Source organism: Aplidium turbinatum, chromosome 11, assembly GCF_918807975.1.
Source record: "Aplidium turbinatum chromosome 11, kaAplTurb1.1, whole genome shotgun sequence".
Taxonomy (NCBI): domain Eukaryota; kingdom Metazoa; phylum Chordata; class Ascidiacea; order Aplousobranchia; family Polyclinidae; genus Aplidium; species Aplidium turbinatum.
The window spans coordinates 6,407,839-6,424,378 of record NC_137482.1 but is presented as its reverse complement, the minus strand read 5'-3'; the positions used below and the strand labels follow the sequence as shown (position 1 = coordinate 6,424,378).

Genomic DNA, 16,540 nt, shown 5'->3' with positions numbered 1-16,540 from the left:
TAAGATAAGGTACGAGATGGATGTCGCAGCTTGACATCGTCACAGGCGGTAGAGGAAAGTTGTTTTCAGCAAACAGGAAAAGAAAGCACAGACTTCCATAGAGGGATAGTATGTATTGAAGTCCAAGCCGTATCAACAGCAAATATTCTTTTACTACTTTGCTACTATTGCGCTGACAAGCGAAAGATAAAAGTCAAAAAGCTAGTAGTTGAAAGGAAAGTGTTTTCGTGTATTCGTTTCATTCTTGATAAGTTCACTAAAAATATTTCTATCTTTCAGCGTATTTAATGATCAATTGTTGCGTTATTATGATCTTGTAAACCTTTAGTGGATTAATCGACGAATTTCATTTATGAAAGACAACTGGTGTTGTAAAAAATGGAACTTGTAATTCTTATCATGTACGTAGGCTACAGTCTATGTAAAATACAGCATAATAGGCCTACGATGAAAACAATTATTTTGAAGTGGTTAACTTTCATCAAGTAAATAAAGATGGCTATATAATATATATTTTTTGTAATATCTTAACTCTGAAAAATATAGTGTTGTGTGTTCGTAATAATGCTTTTTATTAAGAAGCGAACAGCTGAGCATGTTAAATTGGTCTCTTGCTAAAGTTTAGCAAATTCCCCCCTAAAAATTGCAAAATTCCCCCCTAGTGGGGAATTACCCCCGGTTGGGAACCACTGTGCTAAACGATCCTTTTCAGCTTTTACCTTTTTTCTAGATGTGCATCTTCGTTTTTTCAAGTATCTATTGCTTTTCCGGAAAATCTAATCCCTATATCGACATATGAAGGTTTGCATGTTTTTAACTTGAATCGTTTAATTTATATCCATGAGTAACATTGCCTGGTAGCCGACTTAAAAGTTGTTTCTATAGCTCGTTTGATTAATCTTATAAATTACAGTAGTTTTCCAAAGATAAATTAACTAAAAGACATCACTTTTTATAGCTGATGTACCGGCACTTGTATGGGAAATCTATATCCATGTATGTTTGGAGATTACAGTGGTTAGATAACATCCCTTCTGTACTAAACACGCTTTCGTTACACAGCAAATGGTCTGACATCCATATTGATAGTGGTGTGTATGCTAATGATAAGAATCAGGCCCCCACACTGGTGTTTGTCTACATGACTTCGAAAGTGATATGAGAGATTGAGAGTAAGCAAAGAGCTTTCGCTTTGTCCCGGCAACCACAGTGTCACGAAAGCCCATTTCGACAAGCAGCTTTGTGAAATGAAATCAGTCAAACAAATAAAAATCACGAGTTTCCTGCGAGATTAGCAGGGCGCCTACATGCTATGACGTCATGCGCCGGCTTCCACGTATTTTTTTCGTTTTTGTTTGTCAGAAGTTTGAATGTAAACAGAACGTTTGCAAAAGTGAAGTTTTACATAGATTCAAAAAAGAAAATTTGTTCTGTCGATACCCTTGTAATAATTACACAACTTTTTTCCGCAAATTATGATTTTAGAGGTCCTTGTTTTGTGATTTCATAACGGGCCCACGAGGGCCACGACAACGTTGTATTTAAGTCATTGTCGTTCGTTGTCATCATTATAATTACGTAACGAGCCACTCGAGAATCACGACTACTGCCAAACCTTCTAAAGTTTGCCTTCTGTCAGAGATAACCTTCGAACGTGTTATTTCAGTGATTTTCGCCCAACCGTTACAAACAAAAACCGTCAGTTGACAAACAATCATTTTTGACAGTTTGTTTACTCGTGCTGTTGCTCCAGAGTTTTGTTTGGATTGTCCAAATCCAACAGTAGTTGGGTTGGTTCCAAAACACCAGACAACTAATCGTTGATTTGCTGATGTTAAATTCACAAGAAATAAATTGCGTTATTGTGGTCCGTATGGGTATTACGATATTTGATTCGAACGACCCGGTGAAAGGATAATTTTGAGTTTTTCAACTAAACACTTTCTGAATATACAGTTTGGTCATGCGGTTTCAAAGAGCGTTTCAACTGTCTCGTCTGCCATGAACTCATAATGTTGTCAATGTGTTCGGTAAAACTTTGTTTTGAAAATAATTGTAAATGGACAAACAATTTTTATTGATCTCCTGTGCACTGCGTTCAAACTCTAATTTATAGTTTCTAATGTTAATTGATAGTTTCAAAACTTTATAGACTTGAAATACACACACAATTTATTGCCAGTACTACCCCGCGCAATAAAGGGCAAATCAACCAGTAAATCACACGTTTCAGATAGTCCTTTGAGACTATAAATGTTGAATCATTGCTAAAAAGATTGGTTTTTTAGTTGTAAGTGTTTTCTGGAATCATGGGTTCCTCTTGTTGTTAGTTGGCCCACACAAACAGTCTTCGACATTTGCTTCAAATGGTACAGAAGTAATCAGCATCTAACATTGATGTGACATTGCTGAAACAAAAAAAAGTTTAACTAAAAGTCCAGTATCAATGATTTGTTAACCGTGACTCCCCACCATTAGCTTAAACTTTTTAAGCACCTCTTATTCTGTCAACAATGATGTTGATAAGTCGTTTAAAACTGTTGATAGACATTATTCAAGTGTTTCTCCCAAGCCAACAATACAGTTCGCATGGCACTCTCACCGCCTCTTCAAACTCAAACCAATTTCGAGTTAAACATTGGTCTAGCTGAAAAGTTTTTATTATCATTGTCGCAACAGCTGCCCCCTTGAAAACAACTTGTTGTAAGCAATTACGGAAAACCTATTGTTCGAGTAGTTAAAGATTACTCAACCGGAATTATGAGACACTGTTACACATTTACTACCAAGATCTTTTAGGTTTTGCCAACTCGTAGTGACTTGCCTTCCTTTGTTATTGGCAATAAATTATTTTTACTTTCAATAGCCAATTTACGGTACAGTGATGCGGAATAGACATAAATAAAACATTTGTGTTTTTACTATGATTGCATTCGGCCTTGAGGGCTGTCATCAATGCTTACCGCTATTAGCGCTTTGTCGTACATATGGAAATCTCATTTTCACGTTTAGTACATCCTGCAGTAGCAAATTCCGTCATTTTGTTATTGATTCAACGTCTGTAGAACTTGTCCGTCGTCTGTACACGTTAACCATTTTGAGTAAATCGCTATTTCCCATTAACTCTCTCGTTTAATGCATTGTGTAACGTCATATTATAATAATGGAACGTTACAGACGTTCCTTTCCGTGTGTTCACTGGAGATGCAGCGAATCCGGAGAAAAAGTTGCAGTTTGTGCAAATGATGAAACCAATTGCTGTTGGAGGAGTGATGAGAATTGCAATTGCAGCAAGGTAGGTTTTGTGCTACAGGACTGTACGTTGTTTTTGCCTGCAAAGCTTGGCGTAAAGTCTTCTCAGTTTGTAGATCATTCCTTTTTCACATTGACTCAACTTCTTAAAACGTTGAATCCATGTGAAAAGTGCGGACTACTTTTTCGACTGGGATAGAACACTCCAACAACTTTGATGGAGAGTTTACTTTGCAATGCCGCAAGTAATCCTGCAAGATTTTGGGAAGCAATACGTGGAAATTTCCATGGAGTCCCGTTTTCAAGTGGATAATGGTTAGCTTTTCTGTTTGTTCAGAATAGCAGCGGTAACAATAAAATCACACTTGTCCAAACAAGACTGTGACTTAATAGCAGGACTGCGTTTCAATGGAAAGCGCTCAACATAGTGCGTTCTAATACCCCATCAATCTTTTGAATATAATGTTGCGGTTCGGCGCCATGTAGGGCCAAAATAGGTGGTGTTTGAGACGGCGAACATCTGATTATGACGTGACATTACTCCACATACGCGAATTGGTCAGGTGTTCAAAGTAGTGGAGTCAAACAATTTATTTTTGGCTTGTTATGATGTTAAATAGGTATGAAATAAAATTTATCACTAAATGCTCAAAAAACTTCAACAAGTAAAGTCTTGCATCAGAATCACTTGTACAGTATTTTGCGACTTGATACCAACGTCAGTGGCAATGCTAGAAACTCTCCCAACCTACCCCTTTTCACCGGTTAAAGTTATTTCATTCAGGTGGTATTCTAAACCCATTTGGCAGTGCAATGCTCCATTTAAAATTTTGTTGATTTAAAATACAGCACATTAGTGCTCACCAATGTGGTGGAGGCATAAAGCCATTTTTGTGTTCACTAGCACGAAACATCCTGTGGTACTGTATGGTTAAACTAAACTATGGTTAGTCTCTTTTTTAGAGTAAAGATGAAGAATCAAGATAAAATTCTCCACTTTTGTTATTAATTTTTGTTTTTTAAAAACTATGAAAATTAATTTGGAGGTATCACTGTATTAAATGATAGGAACTCAGGTTATTCCGTTATAAAGGTAGTTGGCTACTGATTCCACGACCCCAACCCGTACAAGATATGTAACAAAGCGAAGGCGATTGAATTTCACCAACCAACGTAAATAAAATAGTAATTGGCGACAAATAACCTGGTGTTACTCAATATCACAAGAATCAACAAGCAAAACAACCACCTGTGTCAGACCAGGAACATTGTTTCTTAACCTGCCACCCCATTGTAATTCAACCGCATTGATACAACGTTCACAATTGAAATTGTTGGTTAGATTACTAAAACGATTGGTATTTGGTAAATTTTGATTTCAATCGTCCATGATATCCGGTTTCTGGAATAGGAAATCAATCCGATTTCCGCCTTTGAGTTATCCGATCGGTACTTTATTTTATAACTCGATTAAAAAAAATGTCTTTACCACCTATCAGCAATACACACCCAAGCAATGATCTTTTATGCATCTTGTATGCAGTCTTCCTTTAATAATGACACCGTCTTTATAATTTATGACTCTTATAAATAATTGAGATATTGGCTCAGCACTGCATCCTGAGTAACTCAACTCATCCAAGCAGGATATGTCGCAAACGTTACGTCACTTTTGTCATGGGAATCGAAAATAAACAAATGTAAAGACCTGGGTGGAGATTCGAGTTTTCACCGTTTTTTGTTTTTTTTTCTTTCTACTGTAAAAAGACACCTAGATCAAGACGTAATTTAGATTATAAGATGTATTGATACAACGTAGTTAACTCGTGGTCTTTGTTTGGAGCCTCAGGGCGGCGGAAGGTTTATCGTTTTACCACCTCAGACTGGCATTGTCATTGATGCTACTGGGTGCTGACACCGATGGCAATGTAGAGAGAGTAAACGAAATACTAATTTGGAAACAGGAGTGGCACGACTCCCCCACTTCCCCAGATTGGTATTATCATTGAAATGCTGAAATTTTAACGCTCACGCTGCAGCCATGACGCTGTGTTTCAGCCAAATACTATAACTTTATTATTTCCATCCCGATGTCTGTTGAAAGGACAGTGGATGAGATTTTGCGCGGATCGGCAATCTGGTCTGCATACATAGCATGGTGATTCGGCAAGACCCCATAATAAAACACATTGCTATCAAAACGCTCCAACTCCAGTACGAAGGCGATTGAACTTTATACAGTCAGCTGGCGTCGAAATAATCGTAAACAGAAATCTCTTATTGAGGGTCTGCTTATACACATATGAAATGTGCGCCAAAATTTATTTGTTTTTTTGGGACGAAATTAAAAAGTTAATCTGACTTTGGTCACTCATGGTCCTTGACTTAATATTAGGTTACTCATCCATTAAGTTCTAGTTGAGTCTGCTAAACGCCTGTGGTTATGATAGAAACTTTTTCTTGCGTGAGCGGGCAAATAAATGACTCATCGAAACCTCCGCAGCTGGCTCTCTAGTGGTCACTCGTCCATTGTTCTGACTCAAAATTGTCGCCCGACGCGACTGACGTCAAATCGCTTTTCGAGTGTACCTCAAACGCGGGGAGCCTCGATCATTCGCAAGACAACTTCTGGTTTTTGTTTGGTGCTTTACTCATTTCTTATTATCCCTAAATGTGTCCTTTGTGAAGTTGTTTGGGTTATGACGCAAATACTATGTTCTAAAACGAAACTATAACGCTCAAAAATCTTCTTTTATGCAGAGAAAATTTGTACTTTTTGGAACCGAGACAATTTTCAGATCCAGACAACCAAGCAAACATAGCATATAGCGAAGTAAGTTTTAACACAATGTATAGTTAAAGCTACGATTTAGTGATCAATTCGAGTACAATAAATATGTTGAATGTATGTTCCTAAGCTTTTTAAGTGTACTACTTTTCACATCTACTACTTTTACTACCTTTACATCTTTTTTATTGCGCAATCGTACAAATCTTTGGCTTTCGTGATTTTGCTGTGAGGAGAAACATTTGCGTTTTGTTATTTATGCTATTATTGGTTATTATTACCATTAACTACTACTTTTCGGTATTACCAAACACGCTTCTTGAAAATTGAAACTAATTCGGTCATTTTCTCTAGATGCTGTCATGGAAATCTACCCCAAAAACAAGAGAACTCTGCTTATTGAAAGGCCAGTCAAAGGTATAATTATATCAATTTAATATGATCAAGATTTCAAAAAGCTATGTCATTTAATTGCTGTGTTGAACTTCAATTGTCATCCTCTGATCGGTCCCACTTAAACTGAATCAAAAGCGTGTAATTTTATCATAAACTAAACTAAGTATAAAACCGAACCCCTCATTTCATGAGAAGGCAAGAACACCTTGTAACTAAATGTATAAAATAGTCCAGTCTTTGAAATTGCACTAATTCAACATGATAATACAAGAAAGCGGTGCATCCAAGATTCACTTTGATTTGGGGCATTTTGCATCGGCTGGCAACTTAGTCGTATCTTTCCGGATGTGCCATACTTTCCTAAACCATTTGAAAAAAAAATCAATTAACCATCACCACGAAAAGATAAAGCAGCTACGTTTTCCATTCAAGCACCATCAAGCAGGCATGACCTTGGCTTTATAAGAGCACTTGAAAAAGATATGTTGTTCTACTATTGTAATAAAACGTTTTTATTAATTTTATAAGTTAGCCGCGAAAGATATTTTTTATTTTATTTAATGACAAATTGAAATGGCCTGCATTTTGTGGCAGTCTTATTTGACATTAACACACGGTTGGTTTTACTGTTTTATTCCAGGAGTCCTGTTACAACTACTTGAGTGTTTTAGAAAGGACCAGTGACAAAAACCTTATTCTTTGTGGTACTGATTCCTATGCGCCCAAGTGTGCCGATTACCAGGTAAAGACTATTGCAAACAAACTTAACTTGTTTTGCATCAGTTTTATTGCTTGCATTTTACCACATTAGTTTGTGGTATCATTGAGCAAACGTCATACTTGAGCACATTTGACTTGTTTGTATTTGCATCATATTTTCTCTGACTCAGCAGACTCATTGAAATTGTTATTCTAAAATAAACAAAAAGATTGGAGTTTGGAGTGTGGTGTTTACGAATATTTATTCCTAATGCATTTCTGTAGTGGAATGAACCTTAGTCATATTAGTCATCCACTTAAGTTTTCTTAACATGGCATAATCTGTGCGTGTTTGCAGATAACCGTAAATGGTGACAAATTATCTTTGACTCAAAATGGATCAGTTGTGTCAGGAAAACAACGAAGTCCCTTTGGCCCTGACCAACGAAGCGTTAGTTTATTTTCAGGTGAGGGGTTGTTCCCTTAATAAACAGTTGTTCCAAATTGGTTACGTTTGTCGATAGTTTTGCCTAACTTCGTTTCATTTTACAGCTCTTATAAATCAATTTTTTTTATTATTTATATTGGAAATACAGTGGAAGTAGTAGCATTTCTGAAATGAATTAGAGAGCCTGAACATAGTTTTCAGTCCAAACCAAGCACTTTCTAATCAACCGCTAGTTCATTCTGAATAAACTTAGACGGAAGTTTAAATAAAGATTTTGCAGACAAGAAAATTCAAACATCTCTTTTTTGCCAATGGTTACACTTGTCATTGCGGTTAGGCGCCGTTTTTGGATGTTGTATTAACATGACCGTATAATTTGTAAAACTGTCTCTGCAGCTACACAATGCCGCAATGCTCTCTCGAGCTTGCAAACACCGTGTCACCCCGAAAGCTTTTCGTGTCACACACGAAAAGCGATAACATCTTTATTTCTAACCGATTGGACATGTAACATTAACACAGATCGAACTTCCAGCTGCCATGACCAAAACAACAAATCAGCTTTTTTTCCATGCATTAAACGTTTGCAGACGTTAAAGCAAAGTAAAAAAGGACTGATTTGCTGGCTCATAAAGCGACCCCCGATATTTATTTTCTCCTGTAATCAGTGGTGTGATGCGTGGCCGATATCAAATTTGGTAACTAATCTTTTTTCGTGCTTTTCTGCGATTGCCTAAAGTTATCTATTAACCTTTTCCGCTGAGCAATATTATGTTTTATTGGAGTTGTGTTTGCTATGACGCTCAAGAGAAGCAAACACACATTCATGAATCTTTTACGGTTGAAGTTTAAAAGCCACATAGCAGCTATCTCTAGAACCAAACTTTAAGCAATTTGAATCTTTTCTGAAGATTCTTCATGTGTCCATTCCACTAATGTTATTATTATTCACTCAATGTAATATTTCGCTCGAGTTCTCGGTGGTAGATGTAGTTGCAACAGCCTACTCGAACTGCCCGATAAATTTATGAAATACTGACAAGAAATTGCTTATGGAAACTTGTTTTAGGGTAAGTGCTGGGAGAGGAATATTTGGATAGATCTAAACCACAGTTGGACATTTTATTAAGTTTTGTATTATTCTGGCATCATGACAAACAGTCACTAAATTCTGTATATTTCAAAACGTATCGTTAATGAAAGAATTTCATTAAAAAAATTGTTCTTTTGAAACAGAGCAATGAGCCTTGATATTGTTATTTTCACTAAAATTTCATATTCCAAAACTTAAAAAAACAACAACAATGAATTAAAGCTTCATCTCCCTCTTTCATCAAGCCAAGTAGCTCACTGAAAGTTGCCAGACCTACACAATGACGTCACAAGAGGCAATAAAACTTGGTGACAGCAATAATAAGAAGAAACGTTTGTGATTTATGACGGAAAAGCTTAAACTAAGAGCTTTTATTGACGTTGGAGCTTAAACCAACGAAGCTTCTCTCCACACTTTTATAGGACAAAGAATATATTAAAACTAGTGTTTGCTTTCTTTTGTGAAACTTTTTTTTGTTTACCTATACGTTTTATTAAAAGAGAACATAGGTAAAGTTTTAATCTTTTATTTCCAGGAGGTTCATTGTACTCGGCTACGTTTCAGTCTTTCTTCGGAAGCACACCAATGATATCTCGATGGCGAGGCGATCTGCCTCCACTGAGAACAACAACAACATCCGTTACTATGAAAGGTATAGGTTTTACATCACAGTTGCTTTTGTACTTTGTAGTCAATTGGACGGTGGGCTTCAGTGGTCAAGTGATAAAGGCGCCTGTCAGTCGTGTCTGAGGCTGCAAATGCGTCGGTTCGACGCCCACTAGGACCATGCGGTTGCGTTTTAACAAGACACTTAACATCCTTGAAGGGATATTGATTTCTTGGGCTAATTTTCAGTATAATCCGTATCTTCATCAGGCTTAAGCCTGGATACAGCAAAAGTCATATCCCATAACGCCTCAGTCTTAGTCATTTAAATAGTAGTTTTGTGTTCATTTAAATTCTTCCTATTGGTGCGTAATAACAACAGTTTGGAAATATCAAATTGTATTTACGTACAAGTTATCTAGTTACATCAGTATCTTCTCCATCTCTCGTATCTTCCTCCATCAGGCTGAAGCCTGGATACGGCAAAGTTATCTAGATACAAAAGGCATAACATATAGTGCTTCAAAGACAATCATCGTTACTACAGTTTGTTATTTGAGTAAATACACACAACTGTTTAGCCTGTAAAGTTACAAATAGTAATTTTTGTCCTACGTAGATCCCAAATTTGTGAAAATGTCGGAAGACGAAAAGCGTGTGCTTGTTTATTTCAACGAAATCCAAGAACTTGATGGAGGGGAGAAGCGCACGGTTGCTCAAGTGGCACAGGTAATTTTCATCATTTACCAAAAGTTTGTTCGCGTAGGCACTTATGACTTGTTGTCAAAGTGGTATTACGTGCACAATAATGGTTTGTTGGCTTAGTTGTGTTCACAAGTGATGATTCAGAGAGTAAATATAGAAATGTTGGGCATTACATTTCCAATTATTCATTATCATCGAGGATTTTTTCTAAGTGGTGCCTTAATTTGTATGTTTAAATTATCTGGTTTTAACCAAATAACCTACTTTTAATATGAAAGGAAAATTTTGTTTATCAAAACTGCTCTGTCCCAAGATCTGCTAAAACTATTCACTATTGAGTAAGCAGTTAATTAGTTGTTGGTGTATTTTGACTTTGTGGTTGTGACATCACCAGGTGTGCAAAAACGACATTGGAGGGAATCGGGCTTTGCTCCGTATGTTCACTACGTTTTTGAAATCTCGACTCAACTGCTCTTACCACGGTTTCTACCTTGATGAAGTGCGTGACGTCACAGACCCGATCATAGTCAATGGCCAGTCAGTGGTGTTCGCCACTTTTTCCACAGCTCGGTAAGCATAGGGTTAATTATTCTGACATATTATTCAAGATTGACTTTGTTTTAGCATTTAAGGACGTTAAAAGTCACTCTTAGTCAAAGAAAATTCATCATTTTTACCTCGCTTACGACGTTTAACCGGTATTAAAACACTGTAGTATTTGAAACTGGCTGCGCTGGGCCCTTGTGTTTTGTGGGGAACTTATTATGATTTGTTGTTTCATCCAGATTCGGATAACCATATGGTGACTAAAGTTTATCAAATTACGTCAAGCTAAATTTTAACCAAAGCTTTTAAAATTTTATTGTAAGAACAAAGCAAGACCATAAAGTGTATTGGCTATTCAAACCACTGAGTGAGATTAGAATGACTACGTTGTAGTCTGCAGCCAACTGGACAAGCCATCTGTTCTGTACAAGCTTGTTAGCTTGATAAAAATACGCCATTAATTTGACTGAAATAAAATCGTGCGTTTCAAAGCCTTTTATTGTGATGGGAAGACATCGGACAAAAGTTCGTAAATTGGTGTTCTGTTTGCCGAGTGATTTTATGTTTCCGTTTTATTAATATCTTGCTTTCTCGGAAAACCTCTTTCTTGGGAATCGTTCGTTATCTCAAGCGAGGAAAATTATTAAATTTTTTAGCTTCTATTAACGCTTGTTCAGCGCTTAGTAGAGTTGCTCTAGACCAGAGTGTTTTTCTTCAATTTAATTCTTTAACTCTGCAAACGTAACTATTTCTACGTCACAGTTTTACTACTTGAAGAAATGGTATCCGTAATAAAACAAGATTTTATGACCCTGAGCAAAACTGTTTTTCTTGTTTCAAACTGAAGTCGTTCATGTTAGCCTGGTCTTACTACAAGATTTTGTAAATAATTGTTTAATTGTGAGAATAGAAGCTTAAATTTGCAAAAGATAAATGTTTCTGCATTGAAAAGTGCTGCCTTGCAAGAATATCTTTTTGAAAACAATTTCATTTCAATGATAAGTAAAGAATTTTTGCATTGGCCTTTCATTTTTGTTCCGTTATAAAAGTTAAACCAGATTTGTAAAGCTAATTTGTTATTTCCAGCGACTCTCTTCCTGGTTCGGCAGTGTGTTCCTATACTCTCGATTCTATTCAAGCATCGATGTCCGGGCCTTTTGTCACTTCTTCCGGCTCCAAAAAACCTCCTCCTGCATCATCCAGGCATCCCGGAACTTGCTCAGAAGAAAGACCTACTGATGAAGAACTTGTGTTTATCAAAAATCACCCACAAATGGAAAAACTAGTGAGTCAACACTTTTGTTGTGTGGAAACGAATAAGCAGAATGTGTGTTTGCATTTTGCAACATTTGTCGATGTTGCTAAGAAAAACATTTCCTCTTGAAATTGTTACAATTACGAATATTGTTCTCCGTGCTGGTACTTTGTCATGTAAACTATTACAATAGACATTACCGGATAATCAAAGTTACCGCAATAAACAGTTGAGCATATCGCTTCAGGTTACTGGCTCACTGCTCATGACAAATCAGGGACAAAGATGGAGTGCTGTTGCGGTGGACAGCAACGCTGGCCCAAACAACGTTAGCGTGGTATTTGTAGGTACTGAAGCTGGCCATCTAATCAGATTTCTTCCACCTGCTGATATCAAGAAAAGGGGGATTGTTATTAGTGAACAAAGTGTGTTTGATGAAAAAAGGTAACTATGACTTGTAATAGGTTTCGAATGTTTTTTTATTGCTTTTTAATTATAAATGGCACCGTTAAAATATAAAGCAATCTTGTCGCGCAGACCTGCATTCGTTCAGGTCAGCAGACCATAGTCCTAAGAAGGGCCGTAGGCATTTATTGTATATTTCTAGAGCAGCGTACTGTTCATGATCATGAAAGAAATCTATGGCTATTGTCGAAGGGGTGCCACTCTGAAATTGACGACAGGCTTTTAAGTGTCTTGTGTCAAAGGCATAACCAGATGCTCTTAAGCGGTGTTGAACCGGCACCCTATCGAACGTCGAACCAAGGCTCACCACTTGGCTATGCAGCCTACTGGTGCATGTGTATCTGACTAATAGTCAAATCAGCTGCTAGAAATGCTGTATCAACTTTATCTAATGACAAATTTTGTATTTGTAGGTGCCTTTCAAACCGACCTGCAGAAGATGACAGAAAAATTCTCAAAATCATTTTGCAAGGAAGTTCTGTGGTTGTTGCTTTTAAACACTGCGTTGTTGCTGTTCCACTGCGGTCTTGTGAAGTTCATCGTTGTAGAAAATCATGTCTTGGTTCCGCAAATCCTTATTGTGGATGGAATGGGAAAGACTGTGTTCCATTTCTTCATTTTGACCAAGCTCTTGAGCAAAGTAGCAAAGCAGAAATTTCTGCTCCTCTCCAGTCTTGTGTGGATGATACTGGTGCCGTTGATGCAAAGTCCGTGATCAAACCGGAGAAAGATTTAAAAGTTACAAAAAACACTCCTATTCTTCCACAATCTGAGGCTTCAGAAAACAACAAAAATGAAGTAAATAAAATTGCTTCAGAACAAGCATCAGAAGAAAAGTATCCCTTCAGCGCATTAATTTGTGTTGGTGTCAGTACTTTTGTTGGAACCATTGTTTTGTTAATTATCGTGATGGTGATCCGCTGTTGTTGCTGCAAGAAACATCCAAGTGACGAAGAAGCTTTCATGAAAAAGCAGATGGAAGAAGCGCATTGTTTGGCTTTGGATTCAGATGAGAAACGCGGATCGTTGTCTCAGAAAGCCCGTCAAGCTTACCACGAGTGCAAAGACTGGTTTTACAAAACAACGACCCCTGTACAAACGCCTCAACTGAAACACGAACCCCAGTCGCTTCGTCGACGCCGTGAAAACAACTACACAGAGGCACCAACTTTAAAACAGAAACTTACTGCCCAGGAAAAAAGAAAAAGAAATTCTTCTCGGACAACGAGTGTTAGCAGCACTATTTCAAGACAATCTCGACAAGATATGGTCGGGTGTAACCCTGTGTCTCAATCATTGTTAACTTCCTCGATGGAAGCCTACGATCCCAGTAAGTATTATTGTTGTTTTTCAATGTTCCATAATACATAGATCAACTAAACCAGAGGTGACGAACCTGCGGCCCGTCAAAGAATTTTGTGCGGCCCGCAAAACAATTTGACAATCGCCTATGCGAACAGTTCTTTTCTAAAATGCACTTTACAAAAAGTCGTTACAGGTCCAGGCTGACAGATGAAAATCGTAGTATGCAGTTGAGAGTTACTAATATTGAACGCTTAGTCAAGCAAAAAACTCCAAAATTCAATGCTTCAATGTTATTTTTTAATATTTTATGCTTCAATGCTGCATAAGATAGCTTCAGCTGTATGATTCGCATGGGCTTTTGTTTGTTGTTTGAAAAAGAAATTTCATTAACTGATTTGTTACTTTCATCTGCCGTTTGTTACTTTTCAGGAATAATATCTTGAGTCGCTTCTAAAAGATTTCATAGTAAGTTACGATTAAAAAGTTGTGTGGCCCGATAACTCATATGAAATTGACAAAGTGGCCCGCAACCGCAAAAAGATTCGTCACCCCTGAACTAAACAAATGCTGTTTTTTGTAATTGCTGAGGCATTGATAACAAAATCATTTATTTATAAAATAATATTTTGCGTTTTTCAGGTGCCTTCAAAGTTCAAACTAGACTACCACTAGATGTTAAGATAATAATCATTTATTTTGCTTTTCAGGTTTAAATCCATCAACTCAGGAAGCTGAATTGTCAACGCTTCGCCATTCCACAAAACAAACCAGGATTTCGTCATCATCCAACGGCTCTCCGGTTCGATCTAGCGGTAGTTCACCCCATTACCCCGATGCCGGTGCTGGTGCTGCTGAGACAGGAGTTCTCCCCACCGCTTCAGCAAAACTCCGTCGCCGAAACGAACGAGTCGCTCATCAAACCAATGAAATTATGCGCGAGTCTGACACAGCGATTAGAGAACTAGAAAATGCACTTTTGCACATGGAGGAGCATGGATTCTCGCCTCTGCCAAGACCTCTTCCTGATCATGTCACAAGGCAAAGGCTTGATTCTACTGATAGTGGCAAAGGAGAAAGTCCTCGAAATTCTGTGCAAACAGAACAGGTAAAAATCATCTCAGTTGTACATTTCTACTTGTAAATACTTTTTATTGGCATTAATTTTATATGTTTGTTTTTTTTTAATACGGAAAAGAAACAAACTTTTTATGTTCTCTTGGTTTGTTTTCTAAACTTAAATTCAGTTTGGCTTAAAATTTAATACTGTTATCATATGTAGTTTTATACGTATTTTGCTTTAGATTTCTTAGCGCCAAAAAGCATCTTTTGGTTGCTTAACTAAAGTCAAGTAACTTTTATTTTACAGTCAGTCTCAGTGATCACCACACGTGCGCAAAGACCTACTTCATTAAACATTCAACAGAATGTATCTGGACGCCGGCAACGTTTACTGTCTGAAGGCTCCCACCCTAACGATACCAGTACGCCTGTTTTCGTTCCTCCAAGGACTGAACGTAATAGAACTGCAAGTGGACATTATTCTAACCGATCCCAGCCCACAACTCCAAACAGGGAGCATCAGAACCTATCATTGTATCAACCAGGTTGTCACCCTGGAGCAGAAGTGCCAGTATATGCAACTCTTCCTAAAAATGATTGTGGAAACAATGTTCCCATTAGGACGCAACAGCAACAAGTGTACAATCAACATCATTTTATTCCTCATCAGCAACAGCCACTTTTTATGCATCAACCACAAGGGAATGTTTATCACCAGATAAAATTACAGCGTCCTCACAGTATTGGTGAAGCAAAGCATCATGAAGTAGTACCCCAGCCTTGTGGTCATGCAAAAGTCCCACCTAACTTTTACCCCAGCGTTCAAGTAAGGGGTGCACACGCCCAAAAAGTGCCGTATCCACAACAGCAACAACAGCTTATAAGTAGAACTCCCCCAAAGAATCAGTTCACTTCTTTGCCCAGACGAAACTCGTCATCTCCCCATGTTAGCAACAATAATTCCCATGTAAGTGGATCAGGCTTTGAAAGACCCAACACTCTTCATAGACGCGAAAAACTGCCGGCTCTGATGCGACAGACGTCTGTTCCCGGTTCCACCAGACCTGGAGTATTTGTGCTCCCACCAACAGTCCCCAGAAACGAAGTCGCGTAAACGAAATATCGAATGACGAAGCGGTCGTTGCCAATAGATCATTAAAAATCACTCCGCTGAAAGAAAGATGGTTGGACTCAAACTGCTTATGACGTTTCAGCAAGAGCGTTGAATATGGAAGAAGTTAGTTAGCAATACTATTAGTTATGACGATTCGAAGCAAATGCTTAAGCAAAGGTGCACTGTGTATAACGATGTCACGAAAAGCTAAAGAAGAGTCCGTTCACTTGAAGAAGAAAGTAACACGAGTGAAGTATTTATGACAGACAAGAATGCGTCCTATTGGAGAACGATGAATAATGAGAAAGAGCTGCAAAAACTGGCAAACCCGCGCCAGAGGAGACAAACGCTATGTCTCATATATTGAAGACGGCAGAATTGAATGACGAATCAGTCAAAATTGATATTTTAACGTCTTGTGATGACACCATTGACAAGACGTCGCATTTGCGTTGTGCTGGTCATTTGTTTATGTTTGTCTGTTATTTGCAATGTTGTAAGAGTAGTCCATGTTTACTAGCTCTGGGTGCTTTTCGTTGGATTTGTGCAAGTTCTCATTATTGTCTGTTTGAACTCTAACGTGTTGTGTTGTCAATTTCACACTAATCGATCAAAATTGTTTTTCTTTACATCATTAAAAATTTCCATTCTATTATTTTTTTAGATGATTTAGATTTTATTCAAACGGTATTAAATGTTTAAATTTGAATGCACAAACATTTAAAATCATAAATAAATTTTGTATTAACATGTTCGATTTATTTCACTGTGTGCCTTTCAACATCTCGTGCTAATAAAAAATATATACA

General features: G+C 37.5%; 1 protein-coding gene across 2 annotated transcripts; it reads left to right on the top strand.

Annotated features, from left to right (window-relative positions):
* The first annotated feature begins 280 nt into the window (after window positions 1–280).
* LOC145779362 (uncharacterized) lies at window positions 281–16,540 on the top strand. 2 transcript variants are annotated; one of them, XM_082590924.1, is made up of 15 exons: window positions 281–401; window positions 731–801; window positions 3,178–3,295; window positions 6,013–6,085; window positions 6,395–6,457; window positions 7,077–7,178; window positions 7,494–7,602; window positions 9,212–9,328; window positions 9,902–10,011; window positions 10,382–10,557; window positions 11,620–11,818; window positions 12,036–12,232; window positions 12,667–13,583; window positions 14,266–14,663; window positions 14,925–16,540. In XM_082590924.1, the coding sequence occupies exons 1-15, from the start codon at window positions 379–381 to the stop codon at window positions 15,729–15,731; spliced, it is 3,480 nt and encodes a 1,159-aa protein (XP_082447050.1). In that variant the 5' UTR covers window positions 281–378; the 3' UTR covers window positions 15,732–16,540. The 2 variants fall into 2 exon arrangements, with proteins under 2 accessions (XP_082447050.1, XP_082447051.1); XM_082590925.1 differs by lacking the exon at window positions 3,178–3,295 and having other exon boundaries at window positions 387–401.

Excerpts from the sequence above, each read along its gene's own strand:
- LOC145779362 (XM_082590924.1), top strand. The coding sequence starts at position 379 with ATGGAACTTGTAATTCTTATCAT. Across the intron at positions 402-730 it reads GAACTTGTAATTCTTATCAT|ATGTGCATCTTCGTTTTTTC; the intron begins GTACGTAGGCTA and ends CCTTTTTTCTAG. Across the intron at positions 13,584-14,265 it reads GATGGAAGCCTACGATCCCA|GTTTAAATCCATCAACTCAG; the intron begins GTAAGTATTATT and ends TTTGCTTTTCAG.